The sequence below is a fragment of the Phacochoerus africanus genome, chromosome 12 (genome assembly GCF_016906955.1).
Source record: "Phacochoerus africanus isolate WHEZ1 chromosome 12, ROS_Pafr_v1, whole genome shotgun sequence".
Lineage (NCBI taxonomy): Eukaryota > Metazoa > Chordata > Mammalia > Artiodactyla > Suidae > Phacochoerus > Phacochoerus africanus.
Window position 1 is genome coordinate 53,325,791 of NC_062555.1, and position 18,920 is coordinate 53,344,710.

General features: G+C 48.9%; 1 protein-coding gene across 2 annotated transcripts in view; it reads left to right on the forward strand.

Moving 5' to 3' along the window:
* The window catches only part of FRMD4A (FERM domain containing 4A), a 358,568-nt gene that overhangs the window by 295,060 nt on the left and 44,588 nt on the right, over positions 1-18,920 (forward strand). For both annotated transcript variants that reach the window (XM_047755369.1, XM_047755370.1), the window contains exons 13-14: positions 1,169-1,307; positions 8,696-8,837. In XM_047755369.1, the coding sequence (XP_047611325.1) occupies positions 1,169-1,307; positions 8,696-8,837 (281 nt within the window). The remainder of the gene's footprint in view (positions 1-1,168; positions 1,308-8,695; positions 8,838-18,920) is intronic.

Genomic DNA, 18,920 nt, shown 5'->3' on the forward strand with positions numbered 1-18,920 from the left:
CCCAAGGAGCCAGGGAATCAAGAGGTTAGCATTATACACAAGAGCCAAGGTATGGAAACAACCTCAGTGTCCATGGATGGATGAATGGATAAAGAAACTGCAGTGTGTATACACTACGGAATATGACTGAACCTTTAAAAAAAAAAAAAAAAAAAAAAGGAGACCGTGCCATTTGCAACAACATGGGTGTTCCTGGAGAGTATTATGAAGGGAAATTAGGGAGACACAGAAAGAGAAGAGCTGCATGATCTCACTTGTGGGTCAGACACACAGAAGCGGAGAGCAGAATGGTGGTGACTGGGGAGGTGGGGAAAGTGGGGAGATGGTGGTTAAAGGGTACGGAGTGGTAGGGAGCTAGGATGAAGGAGTCTAGAGATTTGATGTGCGCAGTGGTGACCGTGGTTGATAGCGCCGTGTTGTATCCTGGAGATTGGCTAAGAGGAGGTTTCAGGTGTTCTCCACGCATGTGCACACGCTGGTAACTGACGAGATGAATGTTCTTTGAATGTTCTTGACTGCCGTGATCATTTCAGTGTGTATGTGAATGTCAAATCATCATGTCCTGTACCTTGATTAGACTCAGTTTTGGGGGTTTGGGATGGAAATGTTCTAAAATTAGATTGTGATGATGGTTGTACAACTTAAAATAATTCAATGAATGTATAATAAAATACACTGAATGCGTGTAAAAACAGAAAAAAAAAGAATCTTTTATTTACAGAATAAAATTAAGGAGTTCCCATCGTGGTGCAGTGGATAATGAATCTGACTAGGAACCGTGAGGTTGTGGGTTCGATCCCTGGCCTTGCTCAGTGGGTTAAGGATCTGGCGTTGCTGTGAACTGTGGTGTGGTCGCAGAAGCTGCTTGGATCCCTAGTTGCTGTGGCTCTGTTATAGGCCGGCGGCTACAGCTCCGATTAGACCCCTAGCCTGGGACCCTCCATGTGCCACGGGAGTGGCCCTAGAAAAGGCAAAGAAAAAAAAAGAATAACATTAAAAGACAGCCTTTGCCAGCCAGTTTCATGCGTGCACCCACACCCATTTGCTCATCTTTCACCTTTTACTCTAGAGCTTTTGGGACCCATTGGGTTCTCAGTAAAAGCAGTTGACTGAGAACAGAGTCCCTCGTTGTACATGTGGTTGAACCCTCTGATTCTTGCTCTCCCAGGGCCTCGGTGACGAGGAGGACATTTGGACACAGCGGCATTGCAGTGCACACGTGGTACGCGTGTCCAGCGCTGATCAAGTCCATCTGGGCTATGGCCATCAGCCAACACCAGTTCTATCTGGACAGAAAACAGAGTAAGGTAAGTCCCTTCCCTGGACCTGGGAGGGACTCTGCAGAGACCAGACCTTTTACGGAGCCGTGAGCTCACCTAAGGGCTGATGAGGGCATTTGTGTGCATCTTAGAATCTGCGAGTTGGGAATTGGATGGGGCTGGGGAGGCCCTGCATCCGTTCCCTGAGATGTGCACAGGTAACACTGGCCTTTTAGGGGCTAAAGGAGGCAGGAATGAGATCAGCTGTTTAAGAGGGTGACACGTTCCCTGCGACTCAGTCAGCTACAGTCAGAGCCACTCAAAGCATTTGCCAAAGCCAGGTAGGGTCCTTGTGAGGAATTCCGCCCATGCTTTTGAACTTCAGGAGCTCTCCTGGTAGCAGGCAGTGGAGCCCTTTTTGGCATATAGTGGCATATTTTTTCTTTTTGAAAAAGGAAAAAAAAAAAAGGAACCAACCTCCACCAAAAGACGCTACCTAATTGTTGAGGATAATTGCTGTGAAAACCCTCCAGGCTTTTCCAACTGCCAACTCCATTTCTTAAAAATGCAAAACGGAAAATATTTAAAAAAAAAAAACAAAAAAGCAAGCACCAACTCTGTTTCCCTCAAATAGACGTGGTGCCTCAGGCCTCATAAACAGTCATCCTCCAAGGGAGGTTTGCCCCAGCCCCACTTCAGGCACCCGGGCTTGGGGAGGGGTGCATTTTCTGGTGGGTGGGAAAATGACATCTCTTAGGTTCACACACAGCTTATATCAACACTCTGCCTCCTGCTGCCCCAGCCTCCTCTGCTGTGCTCCCCTAGCCTTCCCTGCACAAGCTGCTCCCATTCATTACCCCTCAGGTGAAGAGCCGTATCAAGATGGGCTCTGCATCTTTCTCAGGATCCTGCTGGCCTGGGAGGAGGTGGGGAGTGGAACACAGTAGGCTCCAAAGGGAGATCAACCTTGGCCTCTGGTCTAATCTGTACCACCCCCCATGGGAGGTTTTGTCCCATCACATGGTTCTAGAGAAGGGAAGGAGGTGACCAGACCCTGGGCTTATGGGGCCCAAGATTTATTGGATTGGTGCCCTTTTGGATCCTTGTGGCTTCCTCTTTTGCTTTATTTTCCTTCTGGGTGGAGTTGCTCTTTGTGACTTGGAGAGAGGAGATGGGGGAGAGAGTTGGGGTTGAGTGGGAGGAAAGAGAAAGATAGTAAGAAAATAGGACAGAAAGAAAGCAAACAGTCCCTCAAGCCACAATTCATTTTCAAATCACAGCCTTTCCCATGTGGCCGTCACTTTCTCCTTTGTAACACATGTTTCTCTCGGCTAAGTCTTCTTCCTGACCCCTGTTTTGGGCATCTTCTAGGGTGAATGTGCACAGCATGGAATACTTTTGTTGCTAGGAATAATGAGAGTATTCTGCAGCTCTCCTGGTGATGATGGGCATTGGCACAGGAATTTGAGGGCTGATTAGATCAAAAGAATTGGGGCCAAAGTGTTTTGACTCATGCTTTAGATTGAGACAGTGGGTGGGTGTCGGCATTTTGCCTTCCGGTGGCAAGAGGTGGAGGTCAGAACCTTAGAACATTGATTCCATCCTCTATATTGTTTGGTGATGCATGATGAGGGGTAGAAAGTTTGGCAACCTCCTGAACCCCCCTGCCAATTTCTCTTGTGGGCAGACCCCCCACATACTGAGAACACAGTTTTGAATGGGAAAAAGAAAAAAGTATATTTCCCTCTAAGGATGGTACAGTAGCTGTTTGAACTCCTCCTCCCTATGCTGGCTTTTTGCAGTAAAGAATCTTTTGGGGTAACTCAGGAGGCCTTAGGTCTCTGTAGCCCCGATCTCAAAAAAGGTCTGACTCTGCTGTTGGACAAGGCTTACCAGGCTTATAGGTCAACTCACGAATGCAACAAGTAACCCTCAAAACGTAACTATCAAAGATCACTTATTGGAGTTCCCTGGTGGCTTAGCAGGTTAAAGACCCAGGGTTGTCACTGCTATGGAGCAGGTTCAGTCCCTGGCCTGGGAATTTCTGCATGCTGTGCCCGCAGTGGAAAAAAAAAAAAGTTAAAAAAGAAAAAATCACTTATTAACAAGAAGTGTCTTTTAAGAGGCCAAACCAAATGCTCACAGCAATAGGGAACTTTTAGCTCAGCAACCCCAGGAAATGCACTTACTCCCAGGAGGAAAAGAATTGAAAGCTTACTTGCTTTGAATGTTCACAGCTGCCCATGCATTTCTTGTTGGAACCAGTTCCTCTACCTGCAGTGAGAGGTGAGGAACAAGTTCTCCCAAAAGGAAGTTCAAGGACTCTGCCTTCCAGGTCTGTGACCCTGGGCAAGTCATCCCTCGCTCCTGCTTGCTCTTCCCAGTTAGAGAACTGGAAGGGAAAATCCTGACTGAATCATTGATTGGTCCAGTGACACAGTATTTGTGAAATGGCTTTAAGAGATGCGTGCTGTCTTTTTTTCTTTTTTATACAGCTGTACCTGTGGCATATGGAGGTTCCCAGGCTAGGGGTCATATTGAAGCTGTAGCTGTCGGCCTACACCACAGCCACAGCAACACCAGACCCAAGGCACATATGCACCTATGCTGCAACACCAGACTGTTGGCCCACCAAACAAGGCCAGGAATCAAACCTGAATCCTCACGGGTTCTTAAGCCACTGAGCCACGATGGGAACTTCTTTTATTATTATCATTATCAATCCAACAGACTGTTCCCTGGCCAACTCCATGTATAATTTAAATTCTCTAAAAGTGCCCCAAATTGAGTCAGAGATGATAAAATTCACCTTAGGATTTGTGTTACAACACCTTTCATTTCTGGAAGGTTTTTTAGGCAACAGTGATGTGACCTGTCTCCAGTGGGCAGGATGGTTCTGGGTGAGTGATGGCTGACAGGGCTGGGAGGAAGCGCTTCCAAGTATTTCAGAACAGCGAGTGTTGGCTGGCGTACTGGGCATTGCTTCACACCCTACTGTATCGGGCCATGCCAACCATTCCTTTCTCTGAAGTGCTTCAGCAAAACCCAGGCCTCCCGAGGGATGCTTATCAAGCCCAGAAACAAGTGCGGTCTAGTGGCTGGAGTCAGCAGGGGTGCGTAGCCAGGAAGCCTCCTGTTCTTCTCCCAGCACTTGGTGATTTTCTTCTTTCAGGGTCCTAGTGCAAATCATTTAAGAAAATCTGAGAGTTCCCATTGTGGCTCAGAGGGTTAAGAACCTAACTAGTATCCATGGGGATGTGGGTTCAATCCCTGGCCTCACTCAGTGCGTTAAGGATCCAGTGCTGCCCCAAGTTTCAGTGTGTGTCACAGATGCAGATTAGGTCTGGTGTGGCTGTGGCTGTGGTGTAGGCCTGCAGCCGAAGCTCCGATGCGACCCCTGGCCTGGAAACTTCCACATGCTGTGGGTTTGGTCCTAAAACGAAGAAGAAGAAAAAAAAATCTCTCCCCCCCCCTCTCAAACACACACACACACACACACCATTACCCAAGACAGCAGACACACACACACCCTCCATCACCCAAGACAGCAGACACACACACACACCCTCCATCACCCAAGACAGCAGACACACACACACACACACCCTCCATCACCCAAGACAGCAGACACACACACACACCCTCCATCACCCAAGACAGCAGACACACACACACACACACACACACACACACACCCTCCCTCCATCACCCAAGACAGCAGAAAGAGGTTGGTATTGGTTGGTATCTGGCGGTTCATTCAGAATGAGAGGCTGTGCAGGTACCGCTTACATTTGGTCAATTGCATGTGCTGACCCCAAAGATCAGAAAGTCTTGTCAGCTGGCTCCTGGCAACCTGTGTACCCTGGAGCCAAAGGGAGGAGTTTGGAAGAAAATACTTGAAAGCTTAAATTGTTTAGAGTAAACATTAGTCAGATTTCCTCCAAATTCAGACTGGGGACTTGTTCAGTTGGCCCCCAGTCGAAACAGCTTGCCTTCTTCGTTTTGTTTTCCGGATCCAGTCTACTCGCGCTTCGTTCCATGTAGATCAAAAGCCCAGGAAAGGTGCGGTGGGGGATAATTAACTTCATGAACGGCCACAGTCATTCTTCAGACAGCCAGACCCTCATAGCGAAACACCCAAAACCTTGGAGGCTCTTTGGCGTGGGCTCAAAGCCTGGACCTTCCAAGGCACGAATCGCCCCATCAATTCACCGCCCCTTAACCGTCTCTCTCCATCTGGTCCATTCAGTCACTGTGCTATTTCCATTCTGGAGAGGAGCGGGTCATTTCCTAAAACTTCGAAGAATCTAGTCTCCCCGGGAAGTCCATCTGTTGTCCCTTTTCCCTGCCTGGTTTCCTGCCTCCCAGATGGGTGTGGCAGGGATGGAGGTGGGCTGGGAGCCCCTCCTGCATGTGATTGATGACATGCTCCAAATAGCCAGTTGAGTCATTAAGGCAGCCGCATTGAGCACATTACGGCCAGGCCCTGATTGAGGTCCTCTTCCTCCTCCAGTTCTAATGGCCTTGACATCCCTTGTCTAGTGTAGTCCTGATAGTACAACTCTATGATGGGGGTTTCAAGAGCTTCATTTTACAAACAGGGATCTCAGTTATCAGAGAGATTGAAAATCAAGGTCAAACTGTGACTCAGTGGGAAGAGCCAGGATTCCAGTCCAGATCTTTCTGACTTCAGAGCCTGGGTCTTCCACCAGGCTGAACTGGCTTTATGTCTTTTTGCTTTTCAGGGCCACACCCGCAGCATCTGGAAGTTCCCAGGCTAGGGGTCAAATTGGAGCTACAGCTGCCGCCCTGCACCACAGGCACAATAACACAGGATCTAAGCCGCATCTGAGACCTACACCACAGCTCACAGCAATGCCAGATCCAAACCACATCTGAGACCTACACCACAGCTCAGAGCAATGCCAGATCCTTAACCCACTGAGCAGGGCCAGGGATTGAACGCACATCCTCACGGACACTAGTCAGGTTCATTTCCGCTGAGCCACAGTGGGAACTCGTGAATCAGCTTATGTCTTCATGAGTTCTGCTTCCATAACTGCAAGCGTGGGCTCCTCTTTGGGCCTCAGTAACATTACAGAGCTGAAAGAAAGAAGGAATGGGTTGTGCTTCCTGTGTTGGCTCAGAAGATAAAACTGAGCCAGGTGAAGGTTGTGGCTTTCCCGGGTCAAAATGAAACAAAGGGCCTCCTGCTTTCTCTGTTCTGAGCCAGAAAACTCTGCCAAGGGCTGGCAGCTGGGGTTATTGGATGCTGGAGGGAAGGCAGCCTGGTCTTAAACGCAGGGACAGGAGCAGATGTTGGAGAGGAGACGTGAGTCAAGGAAAGACCTGTGAGATAGAAGCGGGTCAGAAGGAGGACGGCCCATACCCGCTGAACAGAACAAGCAGGAAGGCTTGACATTCCCTCTGCCCCTCGGACGAGGAAAGGATTTGGCAGGAGGAAGTCATTGTCTTTCACCAATTCTAACGTCGACACAGAGGCGGGAGGAAGACCAAGGCCTCTGGGTCCGCATAGACGCTGCTGGGAACAGCTGGAGGCCTCTGGGCACAGGGTGGAAATGAGAGAGAGCCAGGCACAGGTCTGCCCGTGCACCCGCCACCCCCTGCCACCGCCTCTCCTGTGCGGTGGACAGTCTTGGTCTCACGCCGGCCGGGTGCACATACACATCAAAAAACTCAGTTGGGAACCTCCCCTGGTTCCATCTGTGTATGCGCACTGTATCGCCAGTGGCCATGGAAAGATTAGCAAATGTGGCAGTTCCCATCATGGCTCAGGGGAAAGGAACCTGACTAGGAATCATGAGGATGCAGGTTCGATCCCTGGCCTTGCTCAGTGGGTTGAGGATCTGGCGTGGCCGTGAGCTGTGGTGTAGGCCAGCGGCTACAGCTCTGATTCGAATTCATGGGAACTTCCATGTGCCAAGGGTGTGGCCCTAAAAAAAAAAAAAAAGATTAGCAAATATATGGGTTAGACTGGTATTTATAGTTGTCTTCAGAAAGTCCACAGTATAGCAAAGGCCACTGCCTAAAGTATTGTGAGCAGAAGGCTTTACTGCAAACAGTTACTTTTAGGGACATAGCTGTAAATACAGAGGCCTTTTCTTTCCTTTTTTACTTTTTTGGCTGCCCCGTGGCACATGGAGTTCCCTGGGCCAGGGATCAGATCTGAGACACAGTCGCCACCTACACAGCAGCTGCGTTGCTGGATCCTTTAACCCACTGTGCCCAGCCAGGGATCAAACCTGAGTCCCAGGGCTCCAGAGTTCCCTCCACTCCTATTGTGCCACTGCAGAAACTCCCAGAGTCCTTTTCGGATTGCTCTAACCAACTGTTACTGTTGGCCAAAGTGGGCCAGTTCATTTGTGGAACAAATGGAGTGTAGTTTTAACCATAATCTGAAGACTTTGGCAGATATGTTTACATACCAAAATAGAAGCAAAGTACCATGTCAGGTGCCCCTTGGTGGCATCCAAGCATCCCAGTGAGCACTGGTTCCGGAATCTCTTATGCACAAACATGCCACACTTGCAGGCTGAGCGTGTGGTCACTTCCCGTTCCTCTGACTTTTTTGCGGCTCCTTGGCTAATGGTTTAAGAATTTAAACCACCTCAGAATTTATTGAAATTTCATAAATTTGCCTCAGACATGTCTTCTATCATTCAATTTTTCTTTATTTTTTTTTTTCTTTTTACAGCTGCACCCGTGGCATATGGAAGTTCCCAGGCTAGGAGTCGAATCAGAGCTGCAGCTGCTGGCCTACACCACAGCCATGGCAATGCCGGATCTGGGCTGCATCTATGACCTACGCTGCAGCTTGCAGCAACGCCGGATCCTTAACCCACTGAGCAACGCCAGGGATTGAACTTGCATCCTCACAGAGGCTATGTCGGCTTCTTAACCTGCTAAGCCACAGTGGGAACTCCGTTTTTCTTCCTTTCAGCACAGAACTGTGTACAATCAGTACTGTTTGTTGCAAGCGGCGGAGGGGAGGGGAGGGGAGGGGGGAGGTCTTCCCTTGCATTGCTTCTCTTGACCCTAACAAAACTTTGCGAGGTAGGTTGAGTTTTCTCTCTTTATACTTGGGAATCAAGAGGCTCCATGAGGTTAGGTCACGCCCCACATCAGGACTCCACCAAGGTCAGTCTGACTCCACAGTCCACACTCATAATAAGCCGTGTACACACAGCCTGTGGAATAACAGGCTTAGAAAACTCCCCGCCCAGGTTTCCTCTTGAGTCTTATCTGCTCCTATAGGGAGGGCTTCAGCCCTGAGCACCGGCCCCGGGGGATACACACAGAAAAGTACTTCCGTCTGGGCCGTCAGTCCCATGTGCTCGATTGCCCTGTCATCAGCCTGTCACTGCTGGGAGGGGTGCGTCCCCGGTCTAACCTGTATGACCTGGTTGTCTTTCCAGTCCAAAATCCATGCTGCCCGCAGCCTGAGCGAAATCGCCATTGACCTGACGGAGACGGGGACGCTGAAGACGTCCAAGCTGGCCAACATGGGCAGCAAGGGCAAGATCATCAGCGGCAGCAGCGGCAGCCTCCTCTCGTCAGGTGAGCAGGGCCTCTGAGCCCCAGCAGGTGCCCCTGAAGCACGGCTTCAACCCAGGGGGTGGGGGAGCTCCGAGGAAAGTGGGGGTCCAGGCAGCAGCTGAGATGGCTGGGCGGGCCCGCCAGGAGCCAGCTCTGGTTTCCAGACCAAGGTTTTCGGCCACATGAGCATCGGAGAAAACTACCGAGGTGGGGGTGGGGAGAGGAGCAGCCACAGGGCCACGCAGCGCAGCGGGGAGAGGATGTTGGCCCCTTTGTCTCTTCTGGCAGCCTCTAGAGCCTTCCAAGGGCTGATGGGTGACTGGCAGAAATGTCAGCTCCAAGGACAGAAGGTGGAGGGTTCTCCTGTGTCACTCTGGGGTCTAAAAGTCAGGGTCGCTATGCCGCGCAACCTATATTCTGTTCCCAAGTGGAACTTCTCAAGGCTCTCCAAAGTACTGAATGCCTGTGATCCTTTGGGAAGGAAAGACTTGCTGTCACAGAATGGTGACTGATGCCTTTTGAAAGGCAGAGTCAGACGATCTGAACGCCGCCGTCTGCAGGGCCCTGGGCGAGTCATTCCTCCTGAGACTTTGGGAGGGGCAGAAATGCCCTGAGGCTTCAGGTCCGGCTGCTGTCTCTAGAAGGGGTGCTATTCCCTGGAGTGACCGGAAGGGGAGCTGTTGGAGCTGGGCAGGGGGTGAGGGGGAGGCGATCACTGTCGGGAAATGTTTGGAAAGTACAATGCAGGCCACGTGGTCAAGGCTTTGATGGCTCTTGGGGCCAGGGCACCCTTCCTTGCATCGGAGCCGGAAAGTCAAGCAAGAAGCCTTTGCCCTGCCTCATCGTCCAGGGTCATCTCTGTAACTACATCCGGTGACTACAGACAGTAAGAAAATGAAATTAAAAAGGAAAAGGTCAGGAGGTGGGCGAAAAAGCTGACAGCTATCTGGTTAGCTTCTGGGCTAGCAGAGTCCTGTCACTGCCACGAAAACATTCAGACCTGAGGCTGAGTGAGGATCTGTGTCCTTTGTGAGCTGAGAGGCAGATTTACTGAGAGGCTGATGGAGCTCAAGGCCCCTTGCTGGACAGGGAAGGTCCTGCCCCCACCTCCCACCCGTGGCGGTGTGTTGTGTACAATCTGCAAACGTAATACACTGTGTGTTCTTTTTCTTAAATGGAGCCACCATAATTATGTAAGTTTCAAGCCCCACAAAGTTGAGTCTGCCTCTGCTGGGTCACCATAAGGTTCACCATAAACCCCTTCCTATCTTGGATTCTTAAAAATTTTTCATCAGTGCAATGGGCTGAGGAATCATTGTCTCCGAGGCTTAGAGATTTCCAGTGAAGACAGTGGAAACTGTATCAAAGAGAATGCCTTTCAAAGTCCAGGGTCCCTGCCTCAAATTCCAGCCGCTCCTGATCCCCTCTGAATGGCCAGGGCAGAGCCAACCCCTGAGATTGTCCCCAAGACACTCCTATAACCACCACGCCCGCCCCCCCCCCTCCCCCCGCTGCCCCTGGTTAAAACCTAGAGTCTCAGATTTGGGCCTGGGTTTATCCACCCACTGTCCTCCTTATCCAGCCACAGATGACCTTCAGCCTCAGTGAAGGGGGTGCCTCCCTGTGGTGGCTTCATATCCACTTGGAAATCTGAGTGCTTTCTCAGTGTGGCATATTATAGCCAAAAGAACGGATTTTTCCAGCTCAGGGGCTCCCTGACCCCCAGTGCAGCAGAATCTCTAGAGGGTCCATTCAAACTCAAATAGCCGGGCGTCTCTTTAGGGCCGTGCCAGTGGCATAGGGAAGTTCCCGGGCTAGGGGTCAAATCGGAGCTGTAGCTGCCACCTATGCCACAGCAACGTGGAATCCAAGCTGCATCTGCAGCCTACACAGAAGCTCACAGCAATGCCAGATCCTTAGCCCACTGAGCAAGGCTGGGGATCGAACCTGCATCCTCATGGATGTTAGATTCATTTCCTCTGAGCCATGACGGGAACTCGAAGGTTCTCCCCACTTTAAACCAATGGTCTGGTCCATCTATCCAGGCCCTTTGTCCCTGACAGCCTCCAGGGGTACAAACCTAACAGCAAGTACAGAGGAGGTGTGGTAAGCAGGAGCTCCAAGCTTCTGACATGCCATTAACTTCACTAGACTGTCAGACATGAGATCCAGGGAGTTCTCACTATAGCACAGCAGGTTAAGGATCCACCCTTATCTTTTTTTTTTTGTCTTTTTTTTAGCTATTTCTTGGGCCGCTCCCGTGGCATATGGAGGTTCCCAGGCTAGGGGTTGAATCGGAGCTGTAGCCACCGGCCTACGCCAGAGCCACAGCAACGCGGGATCCGAGCCGCGTCTGCAACCTACACCACAGCTCACGGCAACACCGGATCGTTAACCCACTGAGCAAGGGCAGGGACCGAACCCGCAACCTCATGGTTCCTAGTCGGATTTGTTAAACCACTGTGCCACGACAGGAACTCCCCAGCCTTATCTTTGAGATGGTGCAGGTTAAAGATCCAGTGTTATGGCAGCTGCAGGTCTGATTCCATCCCTGGCCCGAAACTTCCATATGCGACCGAAAAAGAAAAAAAAAAAAAAAGAGAGATCCAGGCATCTTTAAGGCTGCTAGCACTTCCTCTTTGTCACTGCCATCACCTCGACATTAATCATCAATCCTATGGGTTAGAAGAGAAATCAAAAGAAAACTTTCCTGCTGAATCCACTCTCACACCTAATATAAGCATCTTTATCCCAGGATGTTAAAGCAGTTTTTGCTTTTTTTTAAATATACTTTAGTGGTAAGGACCCCAGGCACAGCTGTTTGGGTGCTGACAGAGGCAGCCGAGGCCTCTTGCCCTCCCTGCTTATGCAGTGGCTCTGTGTGCAGCCCTGAGGCCCTCAGCCCTTTTCTTGCCAGCCCTCTGCTGCACAGCTAAGCAAGAGGAGAGCTGGATGGAGGAGCAGGTGGGAGGCATGTGTGAGCCCTGCCTGTGACCAGGTCAGGGAGCACGTCAAACTGAGCCCAGTTTGGATCAGGTTGGATCCTGAAGAACAGCAGATGCCAAGGCTGAGGCTCCACGGGGAGGCTTCTCTCCCCCCGACTTGGGAAAGGCCGAGGGGCAGTGGAGGGAAGGACCATGCATGGAAAGGGTTTCCTCAGTCAACACGGGAACTCCTAGGCCCTGTGGATCTGGTCGTTGCTCCCCCCAGGGCTGTGGTGGCTGCCCGTCTGACTTCTTTATTTTTTCCATTTTTGGCCGCCCCTTGGCTTATGGAATTCCAGGGCTGGCCAGGAATCCGAGCCATAATTGCCCACAAAACTGCAGCTGCAACGCAGGATCCTTCCCCCCGCTGTGCCAGGCCTGGGGATCAATCCTGCGCCCCAGCGCTCCCAAGATGCTGCTGATGCTGTTGCGCCACAGCAGGAGCCTCCCGTCTAGCATCTCCTGTGCAGGAGAAAAAGCGTTCGCCGGGCAGGGCCTTACAGTCCCACCTGAAGGGACATGGGAAAATCTGGACCAGCCTCCCACTGTGCTTTTCATCCTGTGCACCCTGGCCCCCCTCCCCGACTGTAAGTCCAAGAGGCTTTTCAGTGATGCACAACCACAGAATAAGACAGGGCCCTGATCTAAACCCTCTTACTAGGACACTTCCCAGACCCTAGGGCCCTCGCCTTCTGTTCGGGAATTAGGATCCAAATAACCCAGCCGATGTGGTCACCAATTTTTTTCTCCCTCCTCTCCTGCCTCGTGCTAAAAAAAGAAAGATGGTGTCCAATAAATATGCCTGAAAAGCATTTTGAGAAACACGTCATCACTGGAAAATCTTTTTTGTCTACGTCTAGCCCAGGGCCGAAGACCCAGGAGGTGCTCAGGACACAATATTTTTTAATTTTTTTACATTATACACCCACGATTCATTTCTTCCATAACTAGAAAGTTGTAGCTTTTGACTCCCTTCACCTTTTGGCCCACCGTCACCCTTTGCCTCGGACAGCTGCCCAGATGTTCTCTTTACTCTGAGTCTAGGGTTTTCGGGTTTTGTTTGTTTTTAGAGTCTACATATCAGTGAGATTGCACGGCATTTATCTTTCTCGGTCTGGCTTGCTTCCCTCAGCACAGTGCCCTCAGAGTCCATGTATGTTGTCACAAAGGGCGGGATGCCGTGTTTTTTGTTGTCGTGGCTGAATAATTGTGTGTACATGTGATGTGTATCATATAGTCACCACTTCTCTGTCCGTTCATCTGCGGGTGGACACTTAGGTTGCTTCCATGTCTCAGCTATTGTGAATAACACCGCCGTGAACAGGGGCACGTAGATATCTTTTCAAGGTCGTGTTTCATTTCTTCAGATAAATACCCAGAAGTGAAACTGCTGGATCCTAGGGTAGTTCTGTATTTTAGTTTTTGGAGGAACCGCCCGCTGTTTTCTACAGCGGCTGCCCCAGTCTGCGTTCCCACCAGCAGGGTCGAGGGTTTGCTTTTCTTCACCTCCTTGCCAGCACTTGTTCGTTCTTGCCTTTTTGATGGTAGCCATTCTAACAGGTGTGAGATGTGTCTCCTGAGTTTGATTTGCGTTTCCCTGACGATAATAATGGTGAGCATCTTTTCAGGTACCTGGTGGCCATCTGTACGTCCTCTGCGGAAAATGTTCAGATCCTCTGCCCATTTTTTTTTAACTGGATTGTTTAGTTTATTTTTTTTAATTGGATTGTTTGGTTTAACTGAGTTGTAGGCGCTCTTTATCAATTTTGGGTATTGGCTCTTTATCAGGTACGTAATTTACAAATATTTTCTCCCATTGAGTAAGTGGCCTTTTCTTTTTGTTGATGGTTTCCTTTGCAGAAGCTTTTTAGTTGGAGATAGTCCCACTTGTTTACTGTTATTTTTGTTGCCTCTGCTTTTGTAAATTCAAAATTTCATCACCGAGACTGATCTCAGTGATACACAGTTATTGAAATTAAATTTTGGGGTTTTTTTGTTTTTTCTCTTTTTATAATGATTTTTATTTTTTTCCATTATAGCTGATGTACAGTGTTCTGTCAGTGTTCTACTGTATAGCAAGGTGACCCAGTCACATATACACGTATACATTCTTTTTTCTCACATTATCATGCTCCATCACAAGTGACCAGACATAGTGCCCAGTGTTTGAAATTAAATATTGAGGAAAGCAGTTAGGAATCCTGCCTGGGCTGCATTTTTAAGAACCTTCTATGTTCCTGGATGTATGGTATCTTGCCAAGATCTCTCATATACCTGTTACCTTCATTTTCCCTCAAATTGTATTGTATGGCTTTTGTCATGATAGTATCAGACCTTCCAAGGCTAATCTTTTCAGGCCAAGCTTCTACCACAAATAGCATCCATACTCATTATCTTTCATTCATCCTTCCACCCGTGTCTGTACCCAGGTTGTGGTGTCATTTAGAACTGTAATATTTCTACAGTACATTTTTTTTTTTTCCCAGCTCCCAAACTTTGCTAGGGACTGTACACTTTGCATTTAAAAAATTATAGCTTCTGGTGTTCCTGTCGTGGTGCAGTGGGAACGAATCCAACTAGGAACTGTGAGGTTGCAGGTTCGATCCCTGACCTCACTGGATGGGTTAAGGATCTGGCGTTGCTGTGAGCTGTGGTGTAGGTCACAGACATGGCTCGGATCTGGCATTGCTGTGGCTGTGGTGTAGGCTGGCAGCTGCCGCTCCAGTTAGACCCCTCGCCTGGGAACTTCCATAGGCCGAGGGTATGGCCCTAAAAAGAAAAAAAAATTATAGCTTCTCTCATCAAAGAGTTGGCATATTATTTATTGACGTAAAATGAAGATAAAATACGTCCAACCATTAATAGCTTTGAAGGTGACTTTCCTCTTTGACAAGCGCACATCATTAGCAAGTCCTGGGCTTCGGGAATTTTAAAGGTACCTGAGGTCCCAGATGCTAAAGAAGGAAGAAATGTCATTGATGTCGATAAATTTAAAAGCATTATGTTAATCTTTACCTACAGCCTTCAGTTCCGAGGATTCTAGCGACTGAATTTTCTTTTCTCTTTGATGTCAACACCTTTGCATTTAAGTAACCTTAAAGTTAGTCCATTGCTTAGGCTCTTAAATCAGTATATTCCCAGTCAGATCAGATTGACCGTCCAAAGAAGAATTTTCACATTTGGAAATATGTAGCTTCAAAGTTAAAATAAAAGCCAGTGTAGGGAGTTCCCATTATGGCTCAGCAGGTTATGAACCCAGCTACTATCCATGAGGATGAGGGTTTGATCCCTGGCCTTGCTCAGTGGGTTAAGGATCTGGCTTTGATGTGAGCTGCAGCGTAGATCAAAGATGGCATTCCGATCTGGCTGGCACTGCTGTGGCATATGCTGGCAGCTGCAGCTACAATTCATCTCCTAGCCTATGTATGTCCATATGCTGTAGGTATGGCCCTAAAAAGAAAAAAATAAATAAAAAATTAAAGCCAGTGCCATCTTAAAAAAAAAAAAAAGTCAAAAGTCCACAGTTACTAATAGCCTAAAAAAAAAAGTTCTGCGGAGTTGAAATGAATTACTGAGGCTTCGGGCCCAGACCCCCTGAGTTCTCAGCTGTCCCATGTGCAACCATAGCCCTAGTTGAGGCCCTGAGAGGTGGCGAGCCTTCTGAGCTGTGCTGGAGCAAAGGGATCAAGCCCTTAGCTCCTGATCGAGGACTAGATGAGATTCAGGCCCTAGGAAGTTTATGGATCCCGCATCCCAGACCCCTTTGTGAAGGGGCTCTGGTGGCCAGGCTTTGAAAAGATGTAAGGATCCTTGTCCCAGAGCACATGTGCTGAGAGATGGCCCGGCCTTCCCAGGGTCCCCTGGAAGAGGGCATGTTGAGGCAGCTCAGGGCACAGCCCCCTCCTCCAAGCCCGCAGAACTGCCCAGCCCGCCGCCCATCTTGGTCTCCTTACAGGTGATGCACCCCTGGGTCCCCAGCCAGGCTGCTAACTTGCAAAGTATGTAAGCAGGGGCCTTGTATTCACTTTGTCCGAAGAGAGCCTCCAAATTGGGGAAAGGGGGGCTCAGATAGAGTTTGAGGGGACAATTGTGTAATCAAGCCATTTGGTTATGATGTTTTCAGGGGTCGGGACAAGCTTTCTAGATCCTGTTGTGGGAACTTGAAAGGGTTTATTCGTCTCTTCTTTACCAGCACCCCCCCCCCCCATTTCTTGAAATCTCAAAAAAGATTGGAGAGGGAGGAAAAAATGGAATAACAAAAAAAGCAACCATGTGCATGGTCTTCCATAGCGACTCTGAAAGTGAGAGAGACGGGGTGGGTGGGGGGTGTAGGATTATCCTAGCATTGCTTCTGGAATGTGCCATCCCACAACAGTTCTGATTTCAGTGGGAGAGTAGGGACTCAGGGAGATAGATACCCCCCCGCCCCCAGTCTATTTGAAGAAAATGGTACAAACTGGCTTAGGAAATACCCCCATGTTCTGCAGCTCCTCTTGGGTTGATGTGTTAACCACCCCAACACACAAAAAAAATGTTGCTGCACATCCTTTCTTCAAGAAACAGAACAATGAGACTGATGGTGGCTCCTTGAATGGAAATACAGGGGCCGAAGCCACCCACTCTCTCCAAAACAAAACAGCCTGTTGTGTCTATAAATAGGAATGGGGCTGTGCAATTAATGACATGGCGGTTGAGTCATCTTCGTTGTGAAGAGCGGGATTGCCAAGAATGTGGTGATGGATCTTTGGCTTAAAAGAAAAAAAAAAAAAAAAGCACAGAAACCTGCAGTGTGCTGTGATCCGCCAGCCCTGACCCTTTCCGCTCTGGGAAAACATGTTGTACCAGGCATAGGGCTGCCCAGTCCCGGACCTGTCTCCATCCATGAGTCAGCTCTTCACACGGTCCCCTTCTCTGACCGCGAGCACTTCCTGCCATTGTTGGGAAGTTTATTAATAACTAATGTAACAATGAGGGTGCCAGCTCTCAGGCCAGAGAGCTGATCTGATAGGCGTCTGCCAGCTTGACGGCCAGGGTTATATTCAGCTCGAAATACACAGCCTGAAGTTGGTAGTCATCACATGATGTCTGGGGACTTTTTGCTTCTTCTTTTCGTCTTCAGCCTTTCTCTTTGGCTGTCGCTCTATCTCTTCCCTATATTTCTCTCCAGCCTTCGAAAGTTCTGTCTGTCCCCTCTCCTCTCAAGTCATGTGATGGACAGGAGTCCAGGACCCTGTCAAGGGTTTGGTCCTTGGCTTAGTGCTCTGCAGGTGGGCTCAGCGCTCAGCCCCACTGGGAGGCTGGCCCTCTGCAGGGTGTGTTTATACTGGACTGTGCACTCAGCCGAGGCTGCAAAATCTCTTTCGGTGGAATGGATGTTTCTGGCTATGCAGATGTTTCAACGGGCCTGAGTCGAAATTGTGCGCAGAAGGTAGCAGGCTTGTCCCTCTGCGCTTTCACCCTGTGATAGAAACCCAGTAAAAATTTCTCACTGAAACCTAATTTATGCTGATATATTGAAACCTCCAGGTATAAAGGAATATCTGCCTGCTAAAGAATTACCAGGACAGGGAGTTCCTGTTGAGGCTCAGAGGGTTACGAACCCAACAAGTGTCCACGAGGATGCAGGTTCGATCCCTGACCTTGCTCAGTGCGTTAAGGATCCCGTGTTGCTGCAAGCATCAGTGTAGGTCGCAGACATGTTTTGGATCCAGTGTGACTGTGGCATAGGCCAGCAGTGATGGCTCTGATTTAGCTGCTAGCCTGAAAACTTCCATATGCCACAGGTGTGGCCATAAAAAGCAAAAAAAAAAAAAAAAAAAGAATATCAGGACAGAATGATGATCTGTAACCTAAGTGAACAACTTTGAAAATAATGGGATTTAAACATTGAAAAAGAAATATTCCTATCCCCTCTCACAGGCCTTGTTCTTTTCCCATTGATTGGGCCAGCCCTCCTAATATTGCCGTCGAATAAAAGAATCTTGGAGCCAGAAAGATAAGCTTCCTTGTTTCACGATAGCGGAAATGGAACCCCTGTGAGTTACTCCTAACACTGGTTCCAACAAGGTATTTTACCAGATGCTGCTAATTTTTTTTTAAAATCAGTTGTTCAGTTTCTCTCTCTCCCTCCCCCACTCCTTTCTCTTTTTAATTATTTTTGTGCCCTTCACCGTTTGGTAAAAGTACCCCACTGACCACTTTTTTTCTTTCTTTCTTTCTTTTTTTTTTTTTTTAAGAGCTGCACCCATGGCATGTGGAGGTTCCCAGGCTAGGGGTCCAATCAGAGCTGTAGCCACCAGCCTACACCACAGCCACAGCAACACCAGATCCGAGCCGCATCTGCGACCTACACCACAGCTCACGGCAACGACGGGTCCTCAACCCACTGAGCAAGGTCAGGGATCAATCCCGCAACCTCAAAGATAGTATGTCGGGTTCTTAACCCGCTGAGCCACAACAGGAACTCCCTGAACCCTTTTTTTTTCCCCCTGAGGCCCAGAGACTCCCAGCTGCCATCTTTTGATGCTTGCTTTTCAAAGCGCCCCCGTTTCACTGCTCTTTTCCATGAACTGTTTGATTTTTTAAATTTTTGACCCTAATGGCAAGAGTTCCAAGCACTCACTTTTCATGTGAAAAAAAGAAAAAAGTCGCATTTGATTCTGAGATGCTCTCCAGAGGTGCCCCATTTATCCCCATCTGCTATGTGGCTCTATTTCCCGTGGTCTCTGAGGACCCCGGGATTCCTCTGTAAGGAATTCTTCATTGAGGATTTGGAAGGCAAATAAATAGCTCTTGAGCATAGAGAAGGCTTTAAGACCTTTCCTTCCTATTTATTCCTGGGGTGTCTGCCAAAACTTTTCCTTTACAGCTTTTACAGATCTGCTGGGAATATGCCTTCTTCCTTTTTTTTCCTTTTTCCCCCCTCAAAGTTAAACAGACAGATTGTCATTTCCTTCCCTTTCAGGACAACAGATTTCTTTCTTCTTTGGGGGTACTGTTTGTCTGGAATTTCCCCCTGCTTTCAGGGAGGAGAGCACGCCTCTGTCCTCTGAGATCAGCGGGCTGGTCATCCGTATTCCATCTGTGTAGAAACAGATGAGCCCCAGTTCCTGACAGCATT